This window comes from Gymnoscopelus braueri (assembly GCF_963280865.1).
Source record: "Gymnoscopelus braueri genome assembly, chromosome: 6".
In the NCBI taxonomy this organism is placed as follows: domain Eukaryota; kingdom Metazoa; phylum Chordata; class Actinopteri; order Myctophiformes; family Myctophidae; genus Gymnoscopelus; species Gymnoscopelus braueri.
In genome coordinates, this window is record NC_137607.1 from 48,735,086 (window position 1) to 48,754,031 (window position 18,946).

Consider the following 18,946-nt stretch of genomic DNA (forward strand, 5'->3'; position numbering starts at 1 on the left):
CACACACGCAAAACCAAAGGCACACGCAAGCATACACATGCTCTGCATAGCTACATTACATGCAGCTCCACGTGCACAGTTACATGCATGAATATGCACAGACACTGTAAACAGCTCACACATATCTAAACCTTATCTGCAGTCACATTCAGTAGAGTGCTCTATTAACATTCTCACCCGCCAGTGCAGTGCATAAGGTGGGTGTGGATTAATTGTCAAATGTAAAGACAACCCAATGCCAAGCAGGAATACTGTTCCATAAATTCAAGGCGTAAAAAAAGATCCCAAAATCCTTCTACCTCGCCACAACTCAGAGCGCCCTGGCAGGGGGCATGACCATAAGGTATGGGCAGAGCTCCTATCAGGACCTACGACCACTCCGAAAGGTGGTGAGGTCTGAGGAACGTACTCTTCCGGCTCTGCAGGACATTTATGGGAGTAGGAACTTTGGAAGGGAAAAAAAGGATTATGAAGGACAAAAATCACCCAAGCAACAAACTGTTTGTAATGATCGAAACGGTAAACGCCTGAGATGCCTACCAGCCAAGGGCTCTAGGCTACATACAGGGTTTTTTCCTGAAGCTGTTAGAGCACTAAACATGGCCAGACAATAAGTGTTATGACACTGTCTCTATGCTTGATCACTTGTTCTGTTTGAGAAAATGCTGCTCATACTATGTATATACACGTGACGTGACACTTGCACATTGATTGATCCTGTTGCTTTGTACATCTTCACATGGTCACTTTAATTTGGGTGAACATTGCAGTTTTAATCAGACATTGACTGCACACAGAAAGTTACTGTGCCTGCCCAAGACAAGTCCCTAAGTATTAACGTATAGCCCTATCACTGTATATTTTTATATATTATTTTTCATTATTGTAATTCAATTCGATTTTTCCTTTTCTTGTTTTAATGTGTATGCATGTAGCACAATCTGTGGAAACGTCCCAAAAACATTTCGCTGCTTGTACCTGTATAAATCAGTGACAAATAAAACTTGAACCCTCAGCAGGAGAAGGCATTTCTAAGTGTATGGATGAAGAATGTCATTTAGCATAGTTAAATTCATCGTTAAAATAGAACACGTGCTCAATAGAGTGCAAATCTCTACCAGGAGGCATGCCCTTTTAATAATAGTGTATATGCACATCAATTTCTACCTACAGCTATGAAAGCGTGGCACGGCATATGAGTTCCAGTTTACATAATTTTTATCTCTACTACAGTATCTTCCTCCCTCTCTCTCTCATACAAGATCATCGTCTACCTCTCTCCTTTTTCTCACTGCTTTGCTGATTGTTGTCACACAAAAGGGGCAAATGAGTTGAGTGTGCAATGACATCATGTACGACTGGTAATTTGTGGGTTTGTATGTTGTCACATTCATAAATGTATTTCTGTGTTAATCTATCCAGTGACAGAACATGACTAATGACTGGGCCTGGAAAAATCTGGGTGGGCCTTTTTTTTTTTTTAAAGCTTAGATATTATAATGACCGGTGGATGATGTCAACATGATTTTTTTTCTCAATGTCTATTCGGCTGCTTTCAGCAAGCAGCACACAGAAAAAAATAAACCAGGAACGTATTTTGGGGGGTGCACGCTCGCTCACCGGTTCTGGGATGCTCCCACCCAGACCCACCCGTAGATCTGCCCCTAAATCTAACGACGGCTTTCAGTATGTTATGTTGTTATGGATGTTATGTCAAGTAATAATCCACATTACCCGCCAAAACTTCTATAAAAACAAGATGAGTTCAAGTTGGATCTGGACAGTGCCACTAATGTGAAATTCCCTACAAGTAAGGAGATACCTCGTTGCCAGATCCTACTAGCAAAATCCCTGTTTAAGTTACCTTGTTTCCAGACAATGTTCCTGCCATTTATGCAAAAGATATAAGATATAATTCGGACAGTAAGACAAGAGCTCGTACAACTAATTGACAACAAGTAGGCCAGGCAAAGAGGAAGGGTAGTGTTTCCTGAAGAGGTGGGTTTTCACCCATCTTTCGCCGCTGAAAACCCACCTCTTCTGCTTGTACTTTTAAATGTTGTTTGTTTTTTACAGAGAGAGAGCATGTGTGTGCTGCAGCCTGCAGGCTACACTCACTGCCCGAATCCTATTTGATTTTAGAATGCCTAATTCTGTGGTTATTTTGGTGAAAATAACAGGAAAGTAGTGTAATAAGTAATATAATACTCTACACAGTAATGTTGTAAATGACAGTAATATTGTAAAGTATGATCATTTATTAATTAAAATGATGGTAACTAGTAATATGCAATGTATTACATTTCGAAAGTAACTTGCCCAACACTTACTATAACTATACTTTGGCCAAGTTGATTGTAATCATCTAAAAAACAATGTCTTCAGACATTGTTGGAGATTTAGTTTAGTCTGAAATTAACTCAGAAATGTGTTATAAAGACTTAATTATTTACAGATATCGTATATCAGCCCCCACACCCCTCTCTCCTCATGTCTTCTTTATCTTTGCAGTCACAATAACAGATATACCCAGAGAGGTCTAATAAACAGCTCAGGGTAAAAGAGAGACCACTGTTTTGTCCTAGATTGACCCAACGAAAAAATCCTGTGCACTGAAGCCCCCTGCCCCAGCCCCTTCTTCCAGTCTCCTGGCAGAATACCACGCTGCATAACGCCCCTCCAAAATATTCCAAATAAAAATTGCAGTCAAACTCAAATGGGCCCCTTAATAGATAATTAAGATAAGATAATTTTACTGGCGAGTCTTTCTCCAGTCCTAAATCTACAGCCATGTTAGAAGAATTACTGAGAGAACGAATTCAGAAATGCTCTCCAATACTGATTTCTTCATTCATAAGACCACTAATTAAAGACACATTTTATGTGGCTTTCTTGGCAGGAGTTGCATTCACAAATGCTCTTGTATCATTCTAGGGTTTTGGTGCATGAAACTGTCCCCCTTCTCTTCTTTTAAGTCTATTATGCTATAATGAATCTCTCCAAAAACATTGGTGAGTGAGTGTTGCATTAAAGCTGTGGGCTGCCAAGCCAGTGTCCCACATGTTATCAGCAAGCATGGAAACATGGAAGGCAACATGGAGGAGCAAACTCATACTATGACACACTCACACTCTCAAAAAGGCTAGCACATTGAGAAGAAGCGCTGGGTGCATCAGTGTGTGTGAGACATTCAACTATCCACAAATGCACAGCTGAGTGTGTGTGTAGTGTGAAACACCTCCCCACAGTCAGGCCAGGTGGCTTAAAGGATCCCATTTGATTCCATGGTTCATACTGTGTGGGTAATGTGTATGTGCTTGAATGAAATATCAGCCTGCCTCCTCTCTGTCTCTGGGCCGCTGTCTTACTAGGTAACTTCTTTTGTTGTGTCTCTCTGCCCCATCCTCTCTGGGTCTCCTTCACCTGGCCCATCACCATGACGATGGGAGTTGGTTCCATGGACAGTGGATACAGTCACTAGGCAACCAGCAGCATCAGCAGCAGTGGCAGTGTTACTGAGCAGCAGTAGAACCAACCTAGCTAATGTACAAACCTTCTCCATACCTACAGTGCCAACTACAACACAAATCTTCCTTTTAATAGTTATTTGCTTCATATTTTTAAACGCTTAAAGTTGTTGCAGAATCCTCACTAATTCTCCTGTTGTACGTCTTCATACAACACCACACATGGATTTCTGCTAACTTTAGTTTGGACTGGTTTGTGTTTTTGCATAAAAGTGATATACTGTAAGGCTGATAACACGTGGAAGGATGAAAGCGGCAATCCATAACTTCTGCACTATCCAGAAGAGTAAAAATGTCATAGACGGACCAAATACAAACTTAATATTTACTGAAGTGATGAGAGTAGACACTATTATAACAGTATAGCGTATGATGATATAAACATTGCGATACATATGACAGTAGACTCACAGGAAGTGCCATGTGTACGCTGCAAGTGCAACCGGGAAATGCGAGCCAACCTCTGATTGGAGAGAGCACACGTCTCCATTCAGCACCAGTCAACCTTTCTCAGGAGCAGAGGAGAGCCTAATGTGCCAGTTTCATTCACCATTTAGTCACCACACATTCAGTACATTTAATCATCATGCAGATGACATTATGATTTCAAATAAGTCCCAGATTGGAGCTTTAACCCTATCAATAGATATAGATTTTTAGCTATAACCATTATTTTATACTTTGGCTATTTGAAAATAGCAGATCTACAAGCTCACCAAGTGCCTCTCTATGAGCTTGTAGATCTGCTATTTTTGAAAAATCATGAAAATGTGTGCAAATCTTTGAATACATATTTTTTTAAAGCGAACATTTGTAACTCAAATCTTTGGTTCAGGGGGGGGTTCCTGGAACTAAATATTTTGAGATGGGGGTCCGTGGCCAAATACATATCATTTTGGGAGTCCTTGACATTAAAAAGTTTGAGCACCACTGATATAGCAACATACGTTTTTCAGAAACCAGTTAGGATTTAAAAGACATCTGTAGATGCGTTCCCGGATTGAATGGGTTAAGGTAGTATGAAGGTTTACAATGAGAAAGTGATATATATTACGTCATTCTTGCCTTATCCTCACCCCAGTCTCTCTCCCTCCTTCTCTGTCATGCATGTACAGTAACACAAATGGAAATGGGAATTGCATTACCACAAGCTGTCAGGACAGCATCACTTATCCGTGGATGTGCATACAGTATATTCTACCGGTGTCTGGAACCATTGGACGCTTGCACCACTGCTTGTTAATGAAACTAATGTCATGATCAAATTTAAATGTTGTGGTTGTTGATGCTGGTGAAAACACAACTGTCTCAGGCAAGGTGCAAAATCTCCCATAAGGAACTGGGTTTAAGAAAAGAGGTAATTGTAGAATCTGTGCCCCATATACTCTATTGCTATAAAGATACGCTTAAAGAAACAATTGCAAAACAATGGCTAATCTCCATTATTCAGAGAAGGAACTGACTATTAGGCTACTCTATGTTCAGAGACATAATGCTGGTATACCGTATATGTTCAGAGACCAAACAATGTGGGTATGTTTTATATATTATGCCCAACGAATGAGGTTGTTATTTTGTCAATGGACAAATTAGAATCCAGAGAATGAAGACCATTAACTTCTACATACATAAATGCAGCAATGAACCATTCGGGTGTAAAACAACACTGCTGATAAATCTGTCACCACACAAGTGAAACAGAGGAAATAATGAGCATAATAGGCTAACAAAATAGAATCCCCCCCCAGGCGGATAGATTTAACAGGTGTGTCGGTGCGTGTGTGTCAATTATGGCATACATGAAGCTATCATAGCAGACAGTCTTGGAGCTACTGTACCAGGACACGCACGCACGCACGCACACACACACACACACACACACACACACACACACACACACACACACACACACACACACACACACACACACACACACACACACACACACACACACACACACACACACACACACACACACAAGATCTGATTTTATCTGTCAGGGACCACCCCACACAGTAAAATCCTCAGGGGTCTCTCTGTGTACAAATGGAACCAAATGGATGGAATGCAAGGGCTCATTATTAGGGCCCTTTACTTGAGAGCCAGTGTCATATTGTCTACCATGTGCGTGCGTGCGCGCGCGCACATGGTAGACCCGTGTGTGTGTGTGTGTGTGTGTGTGTGTGTGTATAACATGGTATAACATGGCATCACTTTCTTTCACTTCCTCTCACCCCGCAGTCATCATCATCATGGTGGCAGTTTCATTAAGACAGGATGCTACTCATTAGAGGCTGATAAGATAAGGCCGTCCTGTGAATCTAATCCTATCAAACGCTCGTATTAATGCTGCCTGCCTGGGAGTATATAATGGGGGACCACCACGGACCACCACCACCACCACCACCACGGTACAACAAGATAGCATGAATAATTCCATAATCACCGGTAAAATGACACGATCCTTGTCGCACAGATGAAAACACAAGGCTATACTGTAACCGTTATAGAGAGTAACGAGAGTTGTACATGTCTTTGTAGCTTAACGCGTCCGACCTGATGCGTTAAGCTACAAAGCCATGTACAACTCTCTATAATGATCGACTGATTGACAATCCGAATCAAAGTACGCTGTCATAATGACAGGCTTGTGTCCTGACTTACGTTGCAGAGTAGAGTAATTATCCATCTGGCAGGGTCGTTGTTAGACGATCAGATCTCCAGTAATAAGAATCCCTCTCTGGCTGGCCTGATATATATATATATATATACACCGATCAAGCGGTTATATTATATATATGGACCCAAAAAAAAACACCTGACATCCAACGATCAGCTCTCACGGCGGAGTCACCACCACAGAGCATCTTTATTCCTGCACTGCTCAGAAAATGGATGAAAGGGGCAGATGATCATCATCATGATCATAACGGGATAATATGATGTCAAAACAATAGCGACGATCGATGTCCAAACGGGCGTCGATAATAATCCACTCTCAACTACACACACTGGCGTCGGACAGGATCAGATAAATGAGGTTTATATTATATCCAAGTCGTTGTTAAACCCGGCCGAGTAACCGCTCAACGAGATCTTCAAAATCTCTCCCCAACCCAACAGTCTGATGTGATGCTGCTGCTGCTTTGGTAATGATGTCAGTTTGTTACCGAGCCCTCCTGCATGCTCCTGGTGTGATGGAATGAATGGAAAGAGACAACCGTACAAAAGAGTTGTGTTTTACAACAAACCAAAAAAAAAATCACGTTCGGTAAATGGATCCGTTTAACGGAGAGGATCGAGGACATTCCTCCGATGCCCTTCCTTCCCCGTTATTAGCCGTTAAACCGCCGCGCTGCAGGAAAAGAGCCGTTCCTCACGATCCGTGTCAAACGAGCGTCTCCTCCCCTTTACCTAGGCGAGGATGAGGAGAGAGAGAGAGAGAGAGAGAGAGAGAGAGAGAGAGAGCAGCAGAGGGAGAATGGATGGATGGAACGAGGACGCCAGAGATGTCTCTCTCTCTCTCTGTGTGTGTGTGTGTGTGTGTGTGTGTGTGTGTGTGTGTGTGTGTGTGTGTGTGTGTGTGTGTGTGTGTGTGTGTGTGTGTGTGTGTGTGTGTGTGTGTACAATGTATGTGTGAAAATGAAAACGTGTGTAGGCTACTGGGAAGTACACACACACACACACACACACACACACACACACACACACGCACGATGTGTGCAAAGCCAATGTAATGTTTACAGCACAGTGTGTTAGTGTTAGTGGATGACTTCTATGTGCCTGTTCTATTCCCACTGGTCTACAAGTAGCTGTTCTATATTAACCAATGGATGGACAGCTTGGCCCTACAATCTATTGACTAAAAAAACTACTTTTTGTCAATGAAGCACTGTGACAAAAAGTAAACTGGAGGCACTTTAATCACTTCAACCCTAACAGGCCTACTTGGTTGACCGGAGTCCTTCTCTATACTAGTAACTGTTCTGTTTTCGCTCTACATTATATATCTTTGCTGAAAATAGCCGATCTACAAGCTCACAATTTAGCTAATTTCTGTGAAAGGTTCAAGTGGTTAATTATTTGTTGAAGATTCTAGTGCTATGCACTAACAATGGTTTTGAGATGATATAAAACCTGTGTTGCCATCTAAACATGATCAGCATAGTAAAGTGTTATAAATACCTCAACTTTTACTTTGACAACAGTTAGCGATAGTTTAACCCCCTCCTTTTTCCTCTCTACACCAAATCTCTTTGCCAAAAATAGCAATCTACTGTACAACCCAAGGCTAATTTCAGTGAATGTTCGCCCCCAGAATAGTAAAACTAATTTATTGAATGTACCATTGACCACATGAAACCTGCCATCCTCATGAGGTCCATGGTAAATTATTTGTATTGACTGTCGCTTTATTCTTCTCTCAATGTAAAAGCTAATACCTAGGCTTACTGTGTATAGTATGTGTAATCAACTGTACTGCTTTCACAGGTGTATCTATGCAATATTTAAAGAAATCGCACACCTGTTCTCTGGGCTATTTGACTTTCTGGCAGTGTGTTTCTTATGCCATACTTTGCATTTGTTGTTTGAGTGAACTTGATATATGGTTTGTGTATATGTATTTTTCCACTCTTTGACAATTTCTGTATGAGAGCAGGACCTAGTTAGCCTGGTAAACCCTCCCTCCGGAAATCTCATTTCCATTTGATTCCAGGAGTGAGTCTGGCCTGATCGCCCATTCTGCAATATTGGCTGTGGGCTGGAGTTGGGCGGGAGTAATACCGTTGACTGACAACCCCTTCAGCCAATGATCGTTTTTCCCCTTCAGCCAATCAGCAGTTCACCAGACTAATGTGACGCAACGGGACTTTTGAGACGGCCATGCCCAAAATGGGTTGCCTTATTCGGATACATGCGCGTCACTGCCTGCCCCTACCGGTTCTCTAAATTTTTATTTTTAAATAAGCTCTGTCATGATTAATTGACCACATATATGAAGTTAAACAACTAAACTCTATCCAAACGATATCTTATAAGTAAATTCCGTGCCTCAAAATAGAAGTTTGAGAGCTTTTTGAAGTAAAAAAATAGCGGAGAAAACAATGGCTGCCGTTCGTGTTTTGTCGGCTGCATGCAGGCTGCACTCGGTGCCATTCGGGCTCACTCGAACTCGCCACCTGATTGGCCAACTGTCGCTGTCAATCACAGAACGATGTGCGACGACGCTGATAGGCTCGTTTTTTTGGTAATGCGCTAGAAACGCCCATACAAGCCATCAGGCCAGACTCACTCCTGGAATCAAATGAAAATGAGATTTCCAGAGGGAGGGTTTACCAGGCTAAGACCTAGTGACTTTTGTCTATTATTTTTATTTTTTATTTTATTCCTTGTGTATTGTATTTTTACAACCATGTGTGTCTTTGCATCATTGTAATCCTCCTATAATTCCAGACACCTCTGTCGGTGGTCGGTGGTGAGGTCAAAATCTCTTCTGCCCGGTTCTCCTCAGTGCCTGGAGCAATTGATCGGAACTAGCACACAGCCATTGACCATTACCATGTGCACGGAACAGCGAAGCCCGTTTTTCAATTTCCCCAACTGTCAGCTGTTTATTAGCGTTTTTCTGTAAAAGAATGTCGCCATGGTAACGGCTGCCCAGCTGTGGGATGGCCCCGCGAGCTATGGGATGAATGGCTCTCGGGTTGCCAGATCATGTGCTCATATCCCCCCATGGGTATGGACTCGTTTTGTATAATTTTTTGAATTCATTTCAATGATGTATTAGTTTTTTGAGGTGCTTGTGTCTTTAATAATGATGTCACCAACCATACTGATCATCATCACAAGCTGTCACCTCTTGGTAATCACACACTTTGCCTATAGTGATCGGTTGATCATGAGCCAAATGTTTGTAAGTAACTCTGTCAAACTACTGTATTATGGCTGGAGAAGGTCATCAGTGACCGAAACGTTGTCTCTCCTTCAATAAATGTGCTCCTGTACCGTGCAGTTTGGCAGTGTGCGGGCGTATTATTTTATCATCGATATCGTTATGCCATACCTGCATGCCAAAATGTAGAGGAAATGTGGTCATATTCTAAAAAAGGACAGTCATAGTGTTGAGGTTCTCTCTTGAATTGCCATTATGCAAATACTAATACTCCATGCATTATAGTGCAAGTGGAGGCCAATGGCAGTGACTGAATGTAGACCAGGCTTACAAGCCATGATAAACATGAACCCACAATGTGGCTACAAACAGGAACAATTCCATTTACCAGAGAAACTGCAATAAAGTGACTGTGCTGCATTATTAGATGTGGAAAAATAGCACCTTGGACGAGGTTGGACAATTGAAGAAAGAACATAATATACAAACGTCCATCACTGTAGTGACAGAAGAGATAGGAGAACGCAATGAGATATTATGCCAAAAGTGGCTGTCTATATACTGTCAAAATGTTGTCTGATTCAGTACTAGCAGGATACCCAGCACTCACCAGGTTATATTACACATGTGAAATAGGCATAAAGTTCTTGGAGGCTTGTTGAATCCCACAGGGGAAATTCAGTTTCGGCTTTACCCAGCTGATGGCTGTAGATGGTTATGATGAGTGCTCGGAGGAGCAGTTAGGGGTTAAGGGTCTTACTCAAGGACACTTTTTTTCTTAGTTTATTTTTTTTCAATGAGTTGTGAGCCTGTAGATCTGCCACCCCTCAGGGCACGACTCCGGCGTACAATGCAGCACAAATAAGGCTTTACAATGAAAAAGGTTTTATTTCACTTTTGCCTTTTTATGCCAATGTTTTTACTCTGTAGCACTTTGAGATTTGTTTCAAATGTAGTGCATTATAAATTAAATGTATTATTATTATTATAATTGTATTATTATTATTATGCAAGAATTCAGCACCACACTCAAGAACACCTTTGTTGTTGCAGGGATCCAACCTTTGACCCTTTGGAAACAGGATGGTCAGTTTATTCACTATGCCCACCTGGCACGGTGCCGTCCTAAACTCAGGAAGCTGCAGTTTCTAATGATTGGTTCTGAGAAAGAAATCTATAAGACCTGGGGACCCACTGTCTAGACTTGCTTAGATAATTCACTCATTTATGCTTTTTATTGAATTTTACTTTTTTTTCGTTATATTTGGACAAATGTGCCTCACAATTAGCTTATCCCAGACAACCTTGGAGATTAAGGGGTGGGGGGGGTAGGGTGGGAGAATCACACATCTAAGTTGCAGTTGTTTTTTACATTTATTTAACTTTAAAAAGATGGTATTTCAAATCACTGCTTTTTTCTATTTGTGTGTTGTTTAAATACTTTTAATATTTTTTTATTAAGTGGCTGTTTTTGACTGTTTTTGACAAATGATCCCCCCTGGGGATCATTTGTTAAAAATTCCAATAAAAACATATAGAAAAGAAAAGAAAAGATGCGTCTTTTAAAAGTGGACCGTTTCGCTCATTTGCTGAGGTCACCTGAGATTCAACGATGCATCCTGCACTTCTCTAATCCACAATGACCAGGCTTCTCACTGTAGGGTACAGCTCAAAGAACCCCTTGAAGAGCTCAGTGCTCTGCAGCACACCGGAGGTGCAGCACATCTCCCTGATGGAGTGCATGGCCAGCTGGGGGGCCCCGATGTCCACCACGGGGATGCCAAGGCGGGCGGCCAGGATGGGGCCGATGGTGGTCCCGCACGGACTGTCGTTGCGGACCATCATATCCTGGAGGGGCACGCAGACACGTGCGGCGATCTCTCTGACAATGGAGGCGGTGACGGCTGTGGTAGCGTAGCGCTGGTTGCTGTTGAACTTTATCACTGGGCCCTTGTGAAAGGCTGGTTTGTGATTGTCATCGTGTTTCTCCTGGTAGTTGGGGTGCAGGGCGTGGGCCATGTCGGCGCTGATCATGAAGGAAAGTGGCGCCGCCTGCTGGAAGGCCGTCAGGTTCCCGGGGCTGGAGGCCAGACGACTCAGAATCAACTCCGTCAGGTTGGACTGGGCCCCCTGGGCGCTCTCTGAACCCACCTCTTCGTTGTCGTACAGGGTGATCATACGGATGTTGGGATCGTTGGCCAAAGAATCTCCCACACAGGACTCCACCAGCCCCTGCAGAGCACAGTAGCAGCTGTGGAGGTTGTCCAGGCGAGGAGAATAGATGAACTCCTCATACAAACCTCCAAATGCCCCGGGCTGGGTGTCGGCCAGACATAGCTCAAAGTCCAGCAGGGCATCTGGCTGAACGCTCAGCTCTGAGCTTAACAGCTTCACCAACACAGATTGATGTTTCTCTGCCGTGGTGCTAGCGCCGCTTGCGTCCCCAGTGGAGGCACAGCCAGTCTCCAACTCTTCCTGGATGGCAGTGGCTAGAATGGGCACTAGGTGGTTCTCCTTGTTGGGGCCGAATGAGTCGTTGATGTCCCTCTGGAGGTGGATGGCCAGGTGGGGGACCCTCAGAATAGGCCTGGGGACGTGGACCAGGCGATGGACCAGCTTGTCTCCACTCCTGACCATGACACGGCCGGCGATGGTCAGGTCGCGGTCAAACCAGGTGTTCCAGATGCCTCCTCCGTAACACTCCACCCCAACCTGCAGGAAACCCTGCGTGGTCTTTTTAGACCGGGGTTTCACCCTGAGGCAGGGGCTATCTGTGTGCGCCCCGATCATAGAGAAGCCATTTCCTGGGAGGTAGCGCCCGCCTACTGCAAATGCGATGATGCTGGAGTAGTTTCTGGTTACAAAGTATTTGGAACAGGGTTTGATATCCCACTGCTCGGACTCTTTCAGCTCGATGAAGCCGGCTCCCAACAGAAGCCGCTTGCACTCTTCAACCACATGGTATGGTGACACCCCTTTGTTGGCAAACTGCAGGAACTCTTTGGCTGCAGTCTTTACAGCGTCTTTGGAGCTCTTCATGATCAGAGACGGCATTCATTGACTGGGCTTTCAACCTCTGCACTCGCGGTACTCAACGTTGAGGTGAAAGACAGACAATGCTGTTTATGATGCCAGTCGTTTATGACATCCGTCATTTCCATATTTGGGCTCCATAATTGCCATATATCCATATATTGACTTGCAGTTTAAAATAAAATTAAAGTCAAATATAATATAATAAAACATCCTCCTATATTATAATTGCCTTGTGGGTGGATGGTGGGCGTCACAAACGTAACATGCCCATATATGGAGAGGTGGGTGTCACAAACGTACCATGCAGGTACCGCATGCAGCCAGTTAAATAATACAACTGGCTGGTGTCACTTATGATGTCATGCTTTGACATCGCTCTGTGAGATCACAGGCTCGCGGACGTTACAGCTAGTCTTTCATCGTTTACTGTACGTATATCTGATACTTCTACATCTTCAACTCCAGCTCATGAGAAGTGGGGCTAAAGCTCCTGCGGGGAGAAAACAAGCTTTAAGGGCCAGAGAAGCCAGACAAGATCAGGCAGGTCAAGCTCAAATTGGCCAAAGTGTGAAAAGGAAATGCATGACTGCTGCTGACCCAAAGGTAGGCCTCCAGGGTTACAAATTGTGAGACTGAGGCAATAACCAAGCAGCAACTTGCCCAAAGGCATCATTCAGGTGTTTATTCATATTATTATGGAACATTTCAGCCCAACTTGGAATGTAGACATGCAAAAAAGACAAACAGACACACAGACATTATTATTACTTCTATTTGCCATCTACCCTTTTGAGTGTGCGATTTATTTTCTTCTAGAAAAGTAAGAAGGGAAAAAAACATACAAGTGTATGTTACTGTATAAAGATATTCTGCTATTTATGGTAGGATGTGCTCTACTGTTAAAAAAATATCACTGTTGAAAAAAGTAGCACTTGCCATCTGTGCCAGTTGTCAATGCCAGTCTGTGGACTTGCTTAAACCCAGAACAGCACTAGGATCCTTCAAGATTTACCAGATTAATCAAAGTCTGTCTCAGAAAACAGTTTCTCTCTCAGCCAGAGAGTGACTGAGTGAGTGAGTGAGTGAGTGAGTCAGTCAGTCAGTCAGTCAGTCAGTCAGTCAGTCAGTCAGTCAGTCAGTCAGTCAGTCAGTCAGTCAGTCAGTCAGTCAGTCAGTCAGTCAGTCAATATTATTTACGATTCTGTGCCTATCGGTACATAACTCGGACGGCGCTGAGTCGACTAGCAGACCATCGGCCGGTCGCCACGGGCACTCGCGCCTGGAGGCGCTCGGGCGCGACTCCTTGGCCTCAAGGTCTACTGAGTCGGCGCGCCTCTGCCATGGTCCAAAACTATACTTTATTTTAAATAGAATTCACAAAGCCTTAACAACATAAATAGTTTATGTAAGTTTAATTAATTGCAAAACATGACACCCCTTATTCAAAACAGATGGCGAATGCACCTTCTCTTTATAGGGCCTACACAGATAGTACCACAAACTACCTGTGAGGCCTCTTTGAATTGAATCTCATAGTCAGCAGTCAGTCAGTCAGTCAGTCAGTCAGTCAGTCAGACAGACAGACAGACTACCCAAAATCCACAAGGACCCGAGTACCTGGACTATTCCTTATGAAATTCCACCTGCTCGCCCAATTGTTTCGGATTGTAACTCAGAAACATATGCCACAGCAGAATTTATTGAATTCTACTTAAACCCACTATCTGTAAAACATCCAAGCTATATTAAGGATACATATGACTTTATTGATAAAATAAAAAACATCACAGTGCCTCAGGGTGCCGTTTTGTTTTCAATAGATGTTGACAGTTTGTACACCAATATAAACACAGTAGCGGGGCTGAAGGCAATCAGAGATATCTTTAAAAAGTACCCTGACAGACAAAGACCAGACGCAGAACTATTGAAATTGCTAGAATTAAATTTGACCAAAAACGATTTCACATTTGATGGGAAAACCTTCCTTCAGATCAGTGGAACAGCCATGGGAAAGAAATTTGCACCATCTTATGCAAACATTTATTTGGCTTTGTGGGAAGAAACAGCACTCAAAAAGTGCAGATTCAAACCCACACATTATTTTAGGTTTCTAGATGATGTTTTTGGAGTTTTTGAGCACTCCACAGAGGAATTTGAGCAGTTCATCCAAGTCTTAAACACACATCATGCCTCAATAACAGTGAAATATGTCACTAACAAAGAACAAATTGACTTCTTGGATGTTACAGTCTTCAAAGGGAAAGACTTCAATACCACCGGCAAACTGGATTTAAGGGTATTTTTTAAGGAGACGGATACACATGCATTGCTCCACAAAACTTCCTTCCATCCAACCCATTGTTTCGCAGGAATAGTCAAGTCACAGCTCCTACGTTTCAAGAGAATCTGCACACAAGCAGCAGATTTTGAAAAGGCCTACAAAACTCTGTTCACAGCATTAAGGAAACGTGGATATACAAGAACATTTCTCAGGAAAGCATACAACACATTCCAGGAAGTGAAAATAAGGAATGAGAAACCCACACTAGCATTAGTAACCACATTTTCTAGCCAAAGTTTATTGGCAAACAGAGCCATCAAAAGAAATTTTGAAAACAGGGGAGGGGACCTCTTACAGGACTTCAACATAATCTCGGCCTACAGGAAAAACAAAAACCTAAAAGACTACTTGGTCCATAGCAAATTGAAACCATGGAACCAGATAACAAGGACAAGGCCTAACTACTTTAGCCCAAAACAAACTGTTAAAAACAGGACAAACAAAAATATAATTAGCCACATTAGAACATCACATACAACACCAGAAATTGTGTTTATCTGATTACTTGCCAAGTGTGTGGATTACAGTATGTAGGAGAGACGAGCAACTCCATAGCAATTAGAATAATAAGCCAACAGAGATATACCATTAATAATGAAAAAGACACCCATTTGTTAATTGTTCAACACTTTATGACACATGGAATTGATGCTATAAAGGTATGCGGTTTGGAATACAATGACCTCTGGACAATTGGACAGAGAAGATTCCATGAAAAATAATGGATTGCAAGACTTAGCACAAAATATCCAGGGGGATTAAACTTTTAAACTGCCCAACAGAACTGAAACCCTTCACACATTCTCACTAAACTAAACAATGGAGTTGATCACCTACATCAAACCACAGAGTTGAGTGGGAGATCTCATTGTTGAGTTAGTGAGAATATTAATGAAGACACATCGACACCAAGAGCCATCAGCAATTGGGCCGTCAATAGGGAGCTAATTGTCTTCCAAAATGGAGGTGTGAACATCAGAACTGTTGATATGCTAACTGGGTTCCAGGCCTATAACTTTTTAGCATCTATCCCTTAGTTATAAAATATAGTGTAAACACATCTTTAAATGGAATTAAGAAATAGTGGAAATAGTTTTAAACCCGAGGGTATGCGGTTATCCTCAGATAAGGTTATAACTCAGAGATTAGACGCCTCTGCCCTGCACAGTCAAATAGAAGTCACAAACCCTTAAAACAGAAGTAGTCAATGTAAGTTTAATAGCAGACCATCGGCCGGTCGTCGCGGGCACTCGCGCCTGTAGGCGCTCGGGCGCGACTCCTTGGCCTCAAGGTCTACTGAGTCGGTGCGCCTCCGTCATGGTCCAAAACTATACTTTATTTTAAATAGAACTCACAAAGCCTTAATAACATAAATAGTTTATGTAAGTTTAATTAATTGCAAAACATGACACCTCTTATTCAAAACAGATGGCGAATGCATCTTCTCTTTATAGGGCCTACACAGGTGGTACCACAAACTACCTGCGAGACCTCTTTGAATTGAATCTCATAGTCAGCAGTCAGTCAGTCAGACAGACAGACAGACAGACAGACAGACAGACAGACAGACAGACAGACAGACAGACAGACAGTCGTTCGGTCGGTCATCTTTCTCTCTCACCTCTCATTCCATCACTCTGTCTCTGTACATATTGATAGTCTTTTCTTCAGGCCAAAAAGTCTTAAAGCCATAGTACTTTTACATTCACCCAGAGTCTAGGAATTAAAATTGTGTAGGTGAGCAATGCTAGCCAAAGATCCTGCTTACTGTAGTAGCTATTTGGTCTTTGGGAACAATAGCAGCCAATGTTACTGGAGAAATTATAAATATTTATACAAAATAAGACAAATGGCAGCTTGATAAAATGATGTGTTACAGACTGCATAGTTAAGTATATAGTTATCATTACAGTGTACTAGTATACATCCCTATTTGCATATATTTGCTGTTGTATATGTAAGAACTCTGAGCTGTGCAGATATCGAAAAATAATACACTCTGTGGAGGCAAATTACACCTCCGCACTGTCCGCAGAGTGCATTATTTTGTTATTACTGCATGGCTCGTAGTTAATTGTCCCAATTATACTATGGCCACATACCAACAATTAAAATATATATAAAGTGTTTATTCATATCTTCCTCAACCTTGGAATAAAAGTAATACTCCAGCAAGTGGGAGTAGTCACGGCAATGACCTAGTCACAATGACAATAGTTTTACGAACAAATACACAAATGTATTCAACACATATGTTATGACAGTGCCCCCACAAATCCACATTGTTTTTACGGATAGCTTGTAGATAATGTTAGCTTAAATAGCTGTTACCATAGAGGATATCAAAAACGTGTGCTCCTCAGAGCACAGGTCTCTGCAAGGCCTACCCAGGGCCCACAAACTTTGGAAGGCAGTCAGAGCCACTTGGAATGGGATCTGAGAAATCAGGTTTGGACAAAATCGGTAGCAATAGTAACAAAAAGTGTGTTTTGCAAAATAAGCGCAACATGGCGGAAAACTTGGAGGTGGAAATGGGGGTGGCTTATTCATGGAGTTGCGTAATGTTCCAAGGAATCCAAGGGGAAAATATTTTGATTGTATGACCTACGGTTCATGAGTTCAAGAGGCCAAAACGTGAATCTGCCTGTTATAGCGCATCCATGAGGCTGATTTGAAAAAAAGGGTGGCATTTCTTCCTTGGCCTAGTGGAATGTTCGTGCAAGTTTCACCGCATGATTTTAAGCATTTTGTTAAAAACAAAATCTGTATGAGTAATACAAAAAAATGGTAACAGGCCAATGTGAAACATTTGAGGCAGAGGTTCTGCTCTGGCCTCCTGGGAATGTGTGTGCACAGTTTCATGCCGATCGTTCCAACGGTGCCGGAGATTAGCTGCTCACAGACACACTGACGGATGGGCGTCGGCCTTCGGAGACAATTAAGAATACTCTAGGTCTGCAACATAAAAAAATATTTATTCAAGTTTTTCTTGAAGGCATTACTTTGCAGATTTCAGCCTCATTTAGAAAAGCAAACATGGATCATCATAATCATAATCATCATAATTACAGAGAAAGTTTGAATGGGTATAAGCTCCGTGAACTAGGCTGCAAATATATATCTATGTCCTCCATGGCTGTCACAAGGTCAGATGTGAAACATTGGATTGGATCAGCTGGCACAGTATTGCAGTGCCATGTTTATCTAGCAATCGCCATGGAGCAGAATTTTGCAACAGCAACGGAAAAACTGGAATTGCCTATATATTCGTTTGCTAATCTGTAATCTATAGTGTTATGGTTTACACCGATCAGTTTGGACAGAACTAGACCTGAGCTTAAAGGGATATTTCACTTTAAAAAAAACTTTGGGTAATTTTATCGTCTACTCAGGCTTTTGATAGCCCCCCAGACCGTTTTTAAGTTGCTTGATTAAGTATTTAGACATTTGATATTCATTTTATCAGACACGCCGGGGCGGCAGTGGCTCAGGGGTAGAGTGGCCGGGTAGAGTGGCCGGGTAGAGTGAACTGGAAAACCGCAAGGTTCCCAGTTCGATCCCGGGCTGGGGTGCTCCACCAGAGTTAGTGTCGAAGTGTCCTTGAGCAAGACGCTGAACCCCTAATTGCTCCCGATGAGCAGGTTGGTGCCTTGCATGGTTTCCTCCGCCATCGGTGTATGAATGTGTGTGTGAATGGGTTAATGGCACAATCAATGTAAAGCGCTTCGGATAGAAGCGCTATATAAATGCACCATTTACCATTTATCATTTACACGCCCCCTTCCTATACAAACCCATTATAACTTCAAACTCCATTTTTAACATGTTAAATTCATCAAAAACACCCGTCCTTGGTTCTGGTGACTCACCCTGCCCTCTTAATACGCGAGGGGCCGTGTTTTTTCGATAACTTTTTTCATTTATTTTTAATATTTGTTTTGGAAAATGAAAAAAAATCAATACAATAAAAAAAAATTATAAAATAAATGAAAAAAGTAATCGAAAAAACACGGCCCCCTCGCGTATTAGGAGGCCAGGGTGAGTCACCAGAAGCAAGGACGGGTGTTAAAAATTGAGTTTGAAGTTATAATGGGTTTGTATAGGAAGGGGGCGTGTCTGACAAAATGAATATCAAATATCTAAATACTG

At 42.3% G+C, this 18,946-nt stretch overlaps 2 protein-coding genes across 2 annotated transcripts in view; both read right to left on the minus strand.

Annotated features, from left to right (window-relative positions):
- The window catches only part of lrrc7 (leucine rich repeat containing 7), a gene marked incomplete at its 5' end in the record, with an annotated part of 88,872 nt that extends 82,656 nt beyond the window's left edge, over positions 1-6,216 (minus strand). The window contains 1 exon segment of the mRNA XM_080430763.1: positions 6,192-6,216. Coding sequence (XP_080286889.1) covers positions 6,192-6,216 — 25 coding nt within the window.
- Positions 6,217-11,049: 4,833 nt separating this feature from the next.
- On the minus strand, positions 11,050-12,474 carry LOC308086625 (aspartyl aminopeptidase-like; the record flags this gene model as incomplete). Its single annotated transcript, XM_080430244.1, has 1 exon — positions 11,050-12,474. The coding sequence occupies one exon, from the start codon at positions 12,472-12,474 to the stop codon at positions 11,050-11,052; it is 1,425 nt and encodes a 474-aa protein (XP_080286370.1).
- Between the last annotated feature and the right edge of the window lie 6,472 nt (positions 12,475-18,946).